Here is a 14,983-nt window from a genome sequence, read left to right as displayed (position 1 = left end):
TTACTTAGCATTTCATGGAAGCTGCTTTTATACCCAATCATGGCACCCACCTGTTCCCAATTAGCCTGCACACCTGTGGGATGTTCCATATAAGTGTTTGATGAGCGTTCCTCAACTTTATCAGTATTTATTGCCACCTTTCCCAACTTCTTCGGCATGCGTTGCTGGCATCAAATTCTAAAGTTAATACTTATTTGCAAAAAAAAAAAAAAAAAAAAAAAGTTTATCAGTTTGAACATCAAATATGTTGTCTTTGTAGCATATTCAACTGAATATGGGTCGAAAATCTTTCGCAAATCATTCTATTTTGTTTATATTTACATCTAACACAACTTCCCAACTCATATGGAAACGGGGTTTGTAGTTTGACAGACATGCAACGGCACCCACCGAAAAGGGATACGGGAAAAAAGCAAGAATGCTTATCCATGTCCTGCCCCTAATTTACAATCAATTTATATGCTGGTTATATATGTTGGTTATATAGTCCAAGTTTCAACAGCAGATTTGATGGGTACATGACAATTTCATCTAATCCCAGATGTTTTAGGTAAGCATTATAAAGGTCTGTTAAAACATTTATTTGGCATGGTGATCATTTATCAAAGTTAGTTGGTATATGAATGTATTCAGATGATACTTATTGCAGTTTTTAGCCAGGAAATACATGAATAAGATGGCTGTCATTTTTTTTAATCGATAACCAGCTGCGTTGTCTCACTGCTAGCAGCTGATAATAGTGTGTGTGTTTTGACACAAGCATTTTGAGGCAAAGTACGCCCTTTTTCACCAAAAGTTTAAGTTTCTGGAACTTTTAGTTCCAGGAACTATAGGTTTTGTAGACCTGTATGGTGTGCGTCTTACTGTATTTCACAGTTCGTTCGGGGTAGTTTATATACATATGTGGCAGTGGTACACACAACAACAAAATATGGTCAGAGCTCCAATCAACCGATTCATGACTTTCTAACCGAACATCGACCAATCCATACGAGATATAGATCGATCCAGAGGCTCGCTAAACTATGTATGGATATCTCTAAAGTTAAAGTTGGTGTATTTTTTACATCCCTTGTAAATATGTGAAATTATAGCCAAAGGTTAATTTTCATCTTTTGTTTCTTTAACAGGCTGATGTTAGAATTTAGACAAACAAAGATAAACAATATTAAAATGTGAAATTCCAAAATATTAAAGACTTACTAAAATACATATTTCATCATTTAAACCTTAATGTTAGGGATGCACAATGAATCAACATTGATGTTTTAATTAGTGTGATAAATAACCACAAGAGCCGGAGGTTGTTTTTTTTTTGCTTCGCCACCTCCAGCCATTGAGTGAGACATGTTCGCCAATCAGAATTGTTAAGCCCTGCGTCCTTTGCCTATAAACACTGAATACTTTTTAGCGATTATATTATATTATATGTTCTTGAGTTTTGGAGCATGATGTAGACATAAAGCCAAATATTTAAAAAAAAGTAAATTATTGCATATCATTCTAATGCAGTGGTTCTTAACCTTGTTGGAGTTACAGAACCCCACCAGTTTTATATGCGCATTCACCGAACCTTTCTTTAGTGAAAAATAAAAATGTCTTTCAAATTCAAGACAAACTTATAGGTTTTTTTACTGGTGCACAAAATGAACCGTGCATGAACATCACCTTGTTCAAAGAACAAAACCAACACAGTGCATGAACTCACAACAAACTACACACCTGCAAATCAGATGGAAAATTAGAGGGAACGTTGTTTGGGGGTGTCCATAATACAACAATAGTGCGAAGTTTTTATTTAAACGATGAGTCGGGTGTATCCTGACCTCCGAGGTAGAGGCTCCGCCGAACCCCTAGGGTTCGATCGAACCCTAGTTAAGAACCACTGTTCTAATGTGTGGCACTTTGAGACAATAATATATTGATTGACAGTCTAAAAGTAACATGTTATCTTTCACTCGTTATTTTTACAGTTTTATGCATTTACATTGTATATGTATAAAATATAAAAATCACATCTCTAATCACAATCGCAATTTTGGAGAGAAAACTTGCAATTAGGGTTTTTGTCAATATCATCCAGCCCGATTTACCACTTCAATTTTATACCAGTAGTAAAACTACTCTCAAGCACCCATTGTTTTCAAGATATTTTTAACTGCTGATTGTGTTGCTAGTTCCCTTATATTTGCAGAAATTGTGTTCCATGTTTGATATGCTCGATAAGAGAAAAGATAGTTTCCCAAACACACTTTTCCTGAACACACCAAGCAGTCCCCTCTGGAACTGGACCTAGTTGTCCGGTAAACATTTCTCTTTGCAATGTTTTTGAGTGGAGGCGGTACAAAAACTGAATCAGCACACTTGATTAGGTTTTCGCAATTAAATTAATTATATTTTTCAAGTATTCTGCAACGATGATAAATGGCTTGCCTTGCTTATGTAGTTTTAATGTTTTTTTTTATAACTTCCACCAATTTAAGTGTGAATTGATTTGTCAGTGTCCAGCTTGTGATACAGTTATTTAAATAGGACATAATCATTTAATGTAAGTATGTTGTAATGAAGTTTGTTATAAAAATTAATTGTTATGTATTGTCTATGTGCAGACAAATAAAAGTGAAAGATTCTGTTTTTCTTCCCACTTGAGCTGAATGGCATGGTGACCTCAGGAGATAGCGCTGCAGTGTAAAACAAAGGATGATATTGTGTTGTAATACAGTCTTCAGCCACCTACAGGACAGGAATGGAAACATGTCTTCCTTCATGTCATTATTTTCTAGTGTTTCCAGGTTGAAGATTATTTAGTCTTAGGGACAGTTTTCCGAAAACCTTTTTTATATTAATGGGGACCCAGGTGATGAGTAGATGAGTCATCACCTCCACCACAGGTTTTTCAGTTTGCAACATAATTCAAAAAATTGTGGGAAGATATTTACAAAGCTTTTATGAAATGTGCAAAATGGAATGAAACAACGGATTATATTTTGGGCATTTTTACATTTTTACATTACATTACATTTTTCATTTCATTTCACTAGTTATGGGCACAATTTGATGAAACTTTCAGGGAATGTCTGAAATGAAATAAGGAACGAGTGATGGGATAAGGAACAATTACCGGTAAACTAATTTTGAGGCTGATCCGGATCAATCCATTCCCATACAATTAAATTATTTGGTTTCCTCTATGAATATCAGTAGCAAGAAGTACAGTAATATAAAAGGTGAATAACTGTGTAAATACGTATCCAGTAAAAAATGCAGTACTGGTACTTATAAATTACAACAAAATAGATCAACTAATTTATAACATGAATATATACATAATATTTAAAATCTTACTTAACAGGACCAGAGAGGGGCTGTACCCTTCATTTCAGCTGACTATGTATTTGGCTGTGGTAGACGTCCCGTTCTGTAAAGCTGCATATTGAGCAAGGACCTGTTTGTCCAGCTGTTTCACTCCTACATTTCCCACGTTTGTTTTCCAAACACAATCCCTTTGGGCGATCTCATCGCTCTGCAGTCCACTCTTCTTGCAAGACTATCAAAATTAACTCTGCTTCCTTTTTTTTCACAGAATATGTGACTGTTCCCTGACAAATTCTGATTCAAGTCCATCAGATTCCTGTAAAGTCTGCCTGGTTTTTAGCTGTGATGTTTTTGTTGACACTCATATATCTGACATCTTGAAAGCAGACGATAATGCAAGACAGTCGACTCCTCAGATTTCTCATGCCTTAATTGCATATGTGAGGGAATGTCTTAGTTTTTTCTGATATTTGGACTGAATTCAAACAGAATGATTGGTCAACTGCCCTGCCTATCATGTCTTGTTGTTACCACCCCAACGCATTGGCTTGTGGATGGGTTGCTTCAAACAGGAATGGCTTGCATGAGGCGCTTCAGGCTTTGGATGCTTTTGTTTATCAGCTTTTTTTACCACAGGATTGATAGAATAATTGCTAAGACTTAGTGAAAGTTGGAATTTAAGGCCCCCCCACACACACACACAAAAAAATGTGTTTTTCAATAATTTGCACTTGCTTGAATTGACAGCTTGCAGCAGCCTCTTCATTTGGTCCACTGTCTAATATGAGCCTTGTCAGAAAGTCACTCATAACTATAAATGCATGTCTGTAGAAGACCATTATGTAACACCACCAGTTTACTGAACTCCTAAAGCGGGAAGCTTGGCTTTCATGCCTGCGGAATGTAACAGGATTCACCAGACTTCAAAACTTTAAAGGGATTACAGCCTTACCTGGAGTTAAGATTACTGACCTTATGGTGCACCAAATGGGGGATATATTTATAGCTGTCACACATTATGAAATACAATTTAAAGATCTCCATACTGTAGTATTTTTCACCAATTTGAATAATCCCACAGTAGTGTATAAAAAGCGTGTTAGCCTGGATGCTGGAATTCAAAAGTGTTTTTTGTAAACCCTACTGGGAACACTCGGTTTTGTGTGTGCTTTGAGAGGCTAATTAGCAGTGTTTGTCACCAACAGGGTGTCTCTCCGTAAAGTGTTATTGGGTACTTTTTCCACTTCTTACATTTACACTGTAACTCGTAATACAGGTTATTTATCACATACAACAGCACAAGACTAGCGTAGCTAAATGAGCAACATGCTAGCAATGCTTTTTACCAACAACGTCATGCTGGGTTAGCATATTCACTTAACAAAAAAATAATTGATCAAACTTGCAGCTCCCATACCTATAGCTGACTGATGGATAGTTTGAGGAGCTCTGGGCTTCATTCAAAGATATGTAAAGAAACCTGAAATAGTTTTTTCCCCCTTCATAATGTCATACATTTTAAAGTCAGCATTTGAAAAATGGAGCAAACAAGTGAGGAGATGATAGCTTTTTCTCACGTTTACTGCGAATAAACAGGCTATGAGAACACACGTTACTGTTGGAATGTCATGAAAAAGTCACTTTTGCATAATAGGGGACCTTTTAAAGTGCATCACCAGATACTGTATATAAATGTCAGTAAATGTCATATTGCAATAACAACATTAGTCCCCCTTAGGATGTCGTAATTGCGCCGATTCCTGCAAATTCAACCTTTTTCTAATACCCGCAACTGCCCCGCCGCACATTTTGGCTAATCAGCGTCTTTCTGAGTGGCACTCAAATGACGACATCACCTGTCTCATCAAAGCTTATGTTTCCTTATTGTGTAGACAAAGCAGGAACAGCAATGTGTAGCAATATAGCAACTATTTATTGATGAAACAGCACTATTGTTGTAGCTCTGATCTACTGGGTACTTATAGTACAGACAGTATACAAACATTGACTTCCTAGTTTACATGTATTTACTTAACCTTTATTTATTCCGGGTAAGGAAATTGATAACATATTTGAATTTGCAATGCTGACCAAGAAAAGAGGCACCATTTACATGACATATGTGTTGAATTGTAAGGATAATTTGTCAATGGCTCTCATTTACCAACAAAAAAATCTCGCAATTGATCGCTCTCAACAGTTCACAAATGCTTTCATGTGTAGTAACATAAATGAAGGTTCAAGATGGACAAACACTTAAACATACATGGAGAATGTCTGCAATTTGTGAACGACAGAGCAGACAGCGTACAATAAGAAAGCCTTTGGTAGCATGTATTTCTATATTTATAAAAAAATATTACTGTTAATTCTGAATAATTAAGATAGTACAGTAATTTGATAATGAGCTCTGAGTATGTGATATTACTGCCATATAGTGTCTACGTTTAAGTCTGTGTTATAAAACGAGGAAAACATCAATATAGTATTTAACATCCTGTGATTTTTGAGATTAATGTTACAACATTGATCACAATTTCATAAAATCACTAGTTGAGTCAATGTTATTAAAAAATAAGTCTCAAAACATTGCAGCTTTCTTTAGGTCACATTGATCACAAAAAAAGCCTGCGAAATCCTGGAGGGACTGTCAGCATTGTCTCAGAGCCATGCCGCAAGCTCATAACAAAATAACTAATATCTTAATTATCTTTGCACTTCACAAAAGTGCTTCCAATATTCCTAGTAGGTTCTTTACTACTCTGGAGAGCGGAATTGTGTCTTCTTTATTACTCAGTTTTATTTTTAGAGTGCAAGTTCATGACAGTAGTTATCTCAAGGCACTTTCCATATGCATGGGAAAAGCAACTAAACCCCATGTGAGCAGGCACTTTGGAAATGGAGTCAAGGAAAAACTACCTCCTTTGAATAGACACCTGGTCCTGTCTGCCATTAAGTCCAAATACACAACAGCCGGGGTCTCTATTTGAGGGAATGCGGTACTTTCCAGATGGACCGTGTTTGCCAGTAAACAGTGTCCCCTTTCAGCGCCGTTAAAAACAAACATAAAAGGTTCGAGCTTTGTGACAAAAGAGCAATTAGCGCAATTGCCCACTGAGCCCAAATGAATGCAGGTTTGAAATGAATGCATCGTGACAAACAAAAAATGGTGCATGAAGACATTTTTGGTTAATTGCTGTAGACTTTTGTCTCATGAATCAGTTTTAACACAACCCCTTTTTCTTTTCTCCTTTCAGGATCTGTGAGGACCAAGGAGAGCAGTCCAACATCTTTAAGGTGGAGGAGCAACACTCCCTGCAGGAGGTGATCACCGAGGAGACCCTCAAGAACTGCGCCTGCTCCTGCTACTCCATCCCTTGCTCCACAGCGCCGTGCGTTGCCTCCAAGGAGCGGCCCGGGAGCGCTGAGTCCGACTCTGGCCTCAGCTCCTCGTAGCGCACTCCTCGTCCTCACAAATGGGTTTGTGTACATTATTATCATCAACAAAGCAATTCTTGAGTAAACATTAGCATATAATACTCTTTTAAAACACTTCTATGAATGCGCACAAGTCTGCTGTCGCATGATATGATTGCAGTGAGAAGGTGTGCTGAGAACAGACATCCATCAAGCAGGGATATTACATATGTGACATGAGCCAATACGTTGTATTGATTCATAGTGCAGGCAATACAAAGCAGGTGCCATTGTTTGTTTGTGTGTGCATGTAGCCATTACCTTAAGACGGGGGTGTTTTAACATAGCTAATTTCTCAAACAACTAAGTGTTTATTGTATAAAAAAATCAATGGGAGCTCTTAATTGTTACATATCAATGCTTCTTGGTGCACATGAAGATGGAACTATGGATTTTCATTTCCGTCTAATAAAAAAAACTTTACTTAAAAACCCTTCTAATAAATATGCTTTTGCACATATTTAGACACTGTTGGGGCTAAATAACACATTTAGCATGTCCAATATTGATGATGTTCATGTTACATAGCTGTATAGTATGGGTTTATTGACTATGATATCAAGTTATTATTAACCAAACATATCCATAACCCAATTGACCCTGGTACTGCTGGTATAGAAGGTTATAAAAACATTTCTTTTTTTCTAGATAGATTAGATAGATTTAAGTGCTTAGCATTTCTTAACCTACATATGATGGATGTTTTTGACTAACTAAAAAATAAAGAAAATGTAATTGGTTCCCGCTATGTTTTATTTTTTAGGAAATTCATTTGAACACCCCTGCCTTAACGTTTCTTTTGATTGAGCAACTATGTAATTGGTAGTTGATATATTTTAAGTTGTACTTTTTCACACAATTGTTCAGGTTGCCATTTATGGATTTGTTAACTTGAAGGACGTGAAAAAAGTTCCACACGTCGGCATTACCTTTTAGACTATCAGTGATTGAACTGGTATCTGATTTCATGGTAGAAAGTTCACGTTGTACAGTCTTACAGTATAATGGCAGGTGGGGGACTAATTATTTTTTGCTTTCTGTTACAATTTTACTGTTTCCCTCAGTATTCATCACTTAATTGCAGAGCTTCACAAATCCACTTCTTTATTGCAGGGCAGTGTATCTTTGGGAAATTACACTTGCAGTGAAATAATGTATGGTTGTTACATTTACACCAGTGGATTAGTCACACATCAGGGTGTGAAGAAGTGTTCATCCCTGCGAATTGAAATAAACTTTTTGGGCGGTTTTGTCTCTTCTTAATTAGTCAGGAGAAAACACACAGCCTCAAGGTAAGCAGCAATAGTGTTAGTTTTGCAGGTTCCACTTGCATCTTAACTGATCTATTTGGAAATTCCATCCATCATCTTCCGCTTAAGAAGATGGAAGGAATTTGGAAATTAAAATGTATAATTATCTGTTGTGCTCAAGAATGTGCAGAATCTGCCTGGCAGTTTAAATCGGAGCCCGATTTAAACAAGTTGTGTTTTTAAATGTTTTACTAGTCATTTTTATGTGTTAAGTAATTTTATGCATTTGTGTTTCGAAAAAGAGGTAGCACATCACACTATGTATTTTCTGGAATCGGGTGTTACCATTTAGTGGTCAATTGTACGGAATATGTACTGTACTGTGCAACCAACGAACAGAAGTTTCAATCTATCAATCAATGAGTGAGTTGCAATAGTGCAGCGCCATCTCCTGGTGATAATAGTGGCTACTAATAACTGAACGTCGTTTTGTTTGTTTTTTATGTATTCACTCGAATTGTATTCCTATTTGGATGTTTAAGAACATAACATACAAATTTAAAAATAAAAAAAAAGACAGAAAAGCTAATAATGATCGCACTGGTGCACGCCCTCCAACATAACACGACTCTCGTCAAATCTATCAATGCGGGAATCTGGGAGTTGTAGTCCTTTCTGCTTGGACGCTGTCGTCATTATCTGGATGTAGTACCACTACTCCCATGATGCTCCAGCTAAACCGCTAAACAGGCGCACACGCCCACGCCGAGTAAAGCCATCGGCTGTAATCCTCACACAGCTCTTAAGCCTACGCGGTTATTTTCTACTGCAGTTAAATCACATCAAAATGGATAACTCCGGAAAAGAAAAGGAAGCCGTGCAGCTAATGGCTGATGCGGACAAGAAAATCAAGTCTTCGGGCTCCCTTTTGGGAGGCATGTTTGGAGGGTAAGCTAGCATGACGCTTTAGTTTGAAACGCCAATGTATTGGCAAACAGCCTATTTATGTACACCTACACATATTAAACATTTTACAGATTGACATTGTTTTATTGTGTGTGCATCAAGATATGTTATAAAGTTGGACATCAATTCAGGCGAATTAGGTACTTACGCTAACTCACTGTTTAGTTGAATTACACATCAATTTAAAACAAACCTCCACTCTGGTTCTTTTTAACTAAGCTTTTTGTTTGCCATGTTACTTTGGCTTAAAACTATATTGCAGCCACCTACGATAACGATATATATCACGATATATTTTTGGGCGAATGCAGCTGGGATAGGCTCCAGTCACCCCTGCGACACCGAGAGGGACAAGCGGTAGAAAGTAAAGCAAATATAACTAGATGTTTCAATCCCTTTGGTAAGAGAAATATAGATAGCATTTTCACAAGGGGTTACAAAGCTACTTAATTTAGCTGCTGATGTATGCAGTAACATATTGCCTCATTTTCGGTTGTACTTTTCCTCAAAAGTATTCATCCATTTACTACCGCTTGTCCCTTTCAGGGTCGCGGGGGGTGCTGGAGTCTATCTCAGCTGCATTCGGGCGATAGGCGGGGTACACCCTGGACAAGTCATCGCAGGGCAAAATGATCAATCTACTTGCTAATTTAATGCTAATAACTGGTTACTTTCTGGTTCTATGAATACTTTTGTTAGAATGTAATAACCTATTATTTTGTTGTTTAGGTACTTTACATTAGTTTTGGATGGTACTACGCTATCGATACAATACCAAATAGTTACTGGAGCAGTATTGGTCATACTAATGCTGGTACTGATACTCTAAAATTGTATCCAACATCTTTCAAGGATCAATTATAAATTGACAGAAACAAAGGATCAGGATGTATCGATATCAATAAATATTTGAATTATGTCTTTATTCCCCTTTATTACGTAAAAAACTAATAATACAGTTCTTCCATTTCCTACTGCTTGTCAGTTTTGGGGTCGCAGGAGGTGCTGGAGCGGAAGGCGGAGTACATACTGGACAAGTCGCCACCTAATTGCAGGGCCAACACAGATAGACAACATTCACACTCACATTCACACACTAGGGTCAGTTTAGTGTTGCCAATCAACCTATCCCCAGGTGCATGTCTTTGGAGGTGTGAGGAAGCCGGAGTACCCGGAGGGAACCCACGCTGTCACAGGGAGATCCCGAGCCTGGAGATCGAACCCAGGACATTCCTATTGTGAGGCACATGCACTAACTCCTATTCCACAGTGCTGCCGATAATAAAGTCAATAGGGTAAAATAACTATAACATAAGCAAAAACTGCTATCGGCGGCTGTTTAAGGGTGAACTGTATGTTTTTGGGAATCATTCACAATCCTTATGTAAGACAAGCACAAATCTGTTTTTCTTTTTTATGCATTGTAACTAGTAAATAATTGTGTGCAAAAGTCAGATTACAATGGAGCCTACGGGAGTTGCCCTATTCTGCCTACAAATTGCTTAAGAAAACATCCAAGCATCTCCATCAACATGTTATATACACTGTAAATATATATGTAATGTAGTAACAGGCACAATATTAATTACATGTAATATATACATATTTTGGTCATTTTATGCATACAGCGCCACATTAATTTCATAGACGCATCATGTTCGCGTTTCCTTTGACAACATCACTGATTATTACACACTGCAAACAACATGAGCCAACAAACATGATAAAACATCACTTACTTTACCATTTCTGCTCTCACTAGGAGGCCGACTGCTAGGATGTTGATATATTCCTGTTTAGATGAAGCATGACTCATAATCCTTGCTAAGTAATAAAAAAAGGGTGTGGGTCGCAACCGAGCGTCTTTTTGGGTCTTGTTCGCTATTTCAGCGTGTAAGTGGACCAACTTTTCGGTTTATATCCACATCCTTTTACTATCCAGGTGAGAGACATGATTTATGATCTGGATTAACTTTCACCAGGTCAGAGGTGAAAGAGCAGCTCTCAAGCTCATGATGTCAATACAGCAGTGTAAGAATGTTACCTCTTTCTTGTCAATGCGCTGCTAAATTTAGGTTGTTAACGTTAGTGCTTATAATAACAATATTGCTATTACTTGGCTAATATTCAGGTATTTGAATGTAAATAGGGTATCTTGGCAGTTTTTAGATGTTAGTGGGTTTTATGGGCACTCAATGACATCATGGCTCCCATTGGCTCCTTTGTAAGCTTATTTATGAGTTAAAACACTTTCAAAAATGTTCTTTCCATAAGTATTGTGAATTATTATCATTCCAAAAAAGTGCAGTTACCCTTTGACAAAAACTATATAAATTGTTACTATCCTTACTTTGTATCATTGTTGTTGAGGTTTGTATTGATCACCCCGCCCCTTTTTACATTTAGTTGCGATAACTTAGAGGTTAGCTATCCTACGGTTGGTTGTAGTTAAGCATGTTTAGCTATTTTTTGCCCTGTAGTCCTCCAGTGATACTTGCGGAAAATCAGTTAATTATCTGCCATGGAGGCGAGGATTCGTGATGTAGTGACATTAGCTGCAAGCGTGCTAGCGAGGACGCCGTTGTCTGCTTGTTGCTATCAAATTTGCGGGACACAGCTAGAATGTATCATCATTCAACATGCATTATCACGATATGACGATTATATTGAAACTGCTGTCTTCTGACAAATTTATATAATTTATATTTTTTATCTTCTAAATTGCTAGCACTACTGTATTATTGAATATTGTTGTGTGACTGACTACGCAGTGACATTTCCGTTAAAATTGAATGGCTGCTTAATTTACTATTACCGTAGTGAATACCATCCATCCATCCATTTTCTACCGCTTATTCTCTTTGGGGTTGCGGGGGGAGCTGTTGCTTATCCCAGCAACAATCGGGCGGAAGGCGGAGTACACCCTGGACAAGTCACCATCTCGTCACAAGGCCAACACAGATAGACAGGCAACATTCACACTCACATTCACACACTACGGCCAATTTAGTGTTGCCAATCAACTTATCCCCAGGTGCATGTCTTTGGAGGTGGGAGGATGCCGGAGTACCCGGAGGGAACCCACGCAGTCACGGGGAAAACACAAACCCGGGATTGAACCCAGGGCTATTTATTATTACCAATTGTCAACACACAGACTATGGTTACAAACATACATCAAAGGATGGCAAAACACTGACTGAGTGGGCTTCTATCACTGAGGCACTGCTCCTACTTGTTCCAAAAGAACCTCCAAGCTTCTCTTCTGCACAGTGGAACTCTTACACCAACCCAGACCCGGCCTTCGCCGTATGGCGCAGTAATGACCTGAAACCACAGAGACGGGTATTGGACAGGTTCCCACCACCGGCGGTCTATCAAGGTACCATCACTGGTGTGCCCGGTAGCTGGCAAACCGGTCAGGAGATTAAACTTCAGGAAGGCAAACTGGCAGTTGCTTATGGCGAAAATAGATAGAACTGTCAATCTCATGGACCCGAAAGCAGAGGATGTGGATATTGCATACTCCGGCTATTGCGAAGTTCGCCTAAGGGCAGCAAAGCGCAACATCCTACGTGGCTTTAATAAGAACTATATCTCGGGCTGGAATGAGGAGTGCAGCAGCCTGCTGCACCAATATCAGCACGCGATCTCCAAGGAAGAAATGGAAGCAACAGCAATAACACTACTGCAGAAGCTGGATGACACCTGAAAGGCCAGATGGAAAGCATGGCAGACCATCAACCTGCTCTCAGGGAAAAAAATCAACCCCCAGCAGGTGGCCAGTAACTGGATGCCATTTATTCCAAGCTCCTGAGTAACGGCCCCTTCTCTAACGCTGACAAAAACTGATATCGAGTGAGGTATGATCCCACTCCAAAGCAGCCAGCGCTGATGCTAACCTTTCAGGAAACTTTGCAGCAGACAAACAGAGAGCAGCAATTAAGAAACTGAAGCCGGGAAAGTCAAAATCCTACCAGAGTTTATCACACACCAAAGTAAAAAACATTTGACTGGCTCCGCTCATTCTTCTCATCATGTTTTATGAGGTGTAACCTCCCAATTAAGAAACTGAAGCCGGGAAAGTCAAAATCTAACCAGAGTTTATCATACACCTAAGTAAAAAACATTTTACTGGTTCTGCTTATTATTCTCATCATGTTTCTGGAGGTGTAAGCTCCCAAAGATCTGGCCGCATGTTTCTGTCATAGCTTTGCCAAAGCCCAACAATGTGCTGAAGACCTAAAGTCTTAGAGGCCCATCTCCCTCCTTTGTGTCCCATATAAGACCCTGGAGGGCCTGATCCACTGCTTCATGGAGCCAGTGGTGGACCCACAACTTCCACCGGAACAAGCAGGCTTCCACCGTGGCAGGTATACAGCGAACTAAGTAACACTCAGGACATCGAGGAGAGCTTCCAGGATAACAAAAAAGATGGTATAGTTTTCCTGTACCCGAGAACTGCTTATGATACCATGTGGCACAGAGGACTACATCGGAAATTGAGAATAATCCCAGATCGGCACATGGTGAGGTTTATTATGGAGACACTAAGTAACCGTAGCTGCATCTTACAAACCAGCGATGGCCAGACTAGAAAGCTGAAAAAATGTGTCCTGCAAGGCTCTATCCCCCCACCAACGCTGTTTGACATCAATATTCATGACCTGCCTAACACAACATCCAACAAGTATGGCTATGCTGACGACTGGATGTGCATGTCGGCAAGATACCGAGATACTGTGCACCTGTCTGGAGCAGAAGTCCACATGCAAACAAGGTTGATACCGTCATCAACAGCGCCCTACGGAAAACCAACTGGTTGCATAAAACCAAAATCTGTGTCCTACCTGCCAGTCCTAGCAGTAATCGCCCCATCCAGTCCCCGACGGAATGCAGCTACCCTCTCTCTGGCAAGGAAAGCTATAATGTACATCCTGCAAATCCTGCAGAAAACCACAACACCGCCTCCACCATTCAGGCTGGAGTCTCGCCATCCTTACAAGGCAGCACAAGAGATTAGGGTTGTCCCGATCCAATATTTGGATCCGATCAGCCGCCGATATTTGCCAAAAAATGCGTAACTGCAAGGCATGGGAAAATGGCGATCCAGTTTTTAAAAAAACTCCGGTCCGTGTTTTCCAACACACCGATTTAAATAATACATTCTACTCTTCTGCTGCTCCCTAAACTACGTTCCGCATTTTCCAGAACACCTTCAAAACATCCACAGGTCTGCGTTCTATCCTTTCAGACGGCCGTGTGAATTAAAAGTTACGGTAAAAATGTCAGCTGTGTGGGATATTTTATCCTACAAAATGAAAAAGATGAAGAGGTGGAGTGCAAAACTTGCCACAATAAAGTCAAGCGTGGTGGTAAAGTTGTAAGACATTTTAATGACTCTTGCGAGTGAGAGGCTTTTTAGCACTCATCATAGCTGAACACAGGAGCAGGCTGACACCTGAGCATCTTGAAGTGCTCGTCTTTGTTAGAAAGAATCTCCCCATTATGCTTGGACTTCAGGGAGTGTATATATATATATATATATATATATATAAAATTTCAGTTTACACTTGTTCAAGAACAAGTGTTGATGCTGAGTTATAGACATTTTATCCCACTCAGGTTGTTTGTGTTGCTTTTTTTAATAATGTTTACAGCATTATTTGCACTTTATATCGTTCACTTGTTTACTGTTTAATGATGCCATTTCTGTTTGTCATGTATAATTTTTGATATTTTGTGTTTATCCTTGAATAAAGTGTATTATTCAAACTCACCTAATTCAGCTGGGTAGTTGTTTTTTTTTTTCTTTCCCTTGGCCTCAGTCTGCACCCCCACTCCAGGGCCTAGGCTAAGACCGATTTTTTAATTTTAATTTTATTTTAATCTTCTATTTTTTTCTCCCCCCCCACCCCCCTTGTTTACCTGTATGTCATCTTTTTTGTAAGGGGCGCTGGAAGCCGGCAGACCCG

The 14,983-nt window shown here is 39.0% G+C and overlaps 2 protein-coding genes across 5 annotated transcripts in view; both read left to right on the top strand.

Moving 5' to 3' along the window:
* Window positions 1-8,040, top strand: part of gpcpd1 (glycerophosphocholine phosphodiesterase 1) — a 41,203-nt gene extending 33,163 nt beyond the window's left edge. For 2 of the 3 annotated variants that reach the window (XM_061901015.1, XM_061901017.1), the window contains one exon: window positions 6,573-8,040. In XM_061901015.1, the coding sequence (XP_061756999.1) occupies window positions 6,573-6,771 (199 nt within the window). In that variant the 3' untranslated portion in view covers window positions 6,772-8,040. Of the gene's footprint in view, window positions 1-3,583; window positions 3,634-6,572 lie in introns of all 3 variants that reach the window. The other variant, XM_061901016.1, reaches the window with a different exon arrangement.
* Window positions 8,041-8,187: 147 nt separating this feature from the next.
* napbb (N-ethylmaleimide-sensitive factor attachment protein, beta b) overlaps window positions 8,188-14,983 on the top strand; it is a 29,152-nt gene continuing 22,356 nt past the window's right edge. For both annotated transcript variants that reach the window (XM_061901019.1, XM_061901018.1), the window contains exon 1: window positions 8,188-8,990. In XM_061901019.1, coding sequence (XP_061757003.1) covers window positions 8,936-8,990 — 55 coding nt within the window. In that variant the 5' untranslated portion in view covers window positions 8,188-8,935. The remainder of the gene's footprint in view (window positions 8,991-14,983) is intronic.

The sequence above is a fragment of the Nerophis ophidion genome, linkage group LG05 (assembly GCF_033978795.1).
Source record: "Nerophis ophidion isolate RoL-2023_Sa linkage group LG05, RoL_Noph_v1.0, whole genome shotgun sequence".
Classification (NCBI taxonomy): Eukaryota; Metazoa; Chordata; class Actinopteri; order Syngnathiformes; family Syngnathidae; genus Nerophis; species Nerophis ophidion.
Note: the sequence above shows the minus strand (reverse complement) of the source record. Positions and strands in the feature narration are given on the sequence as shown.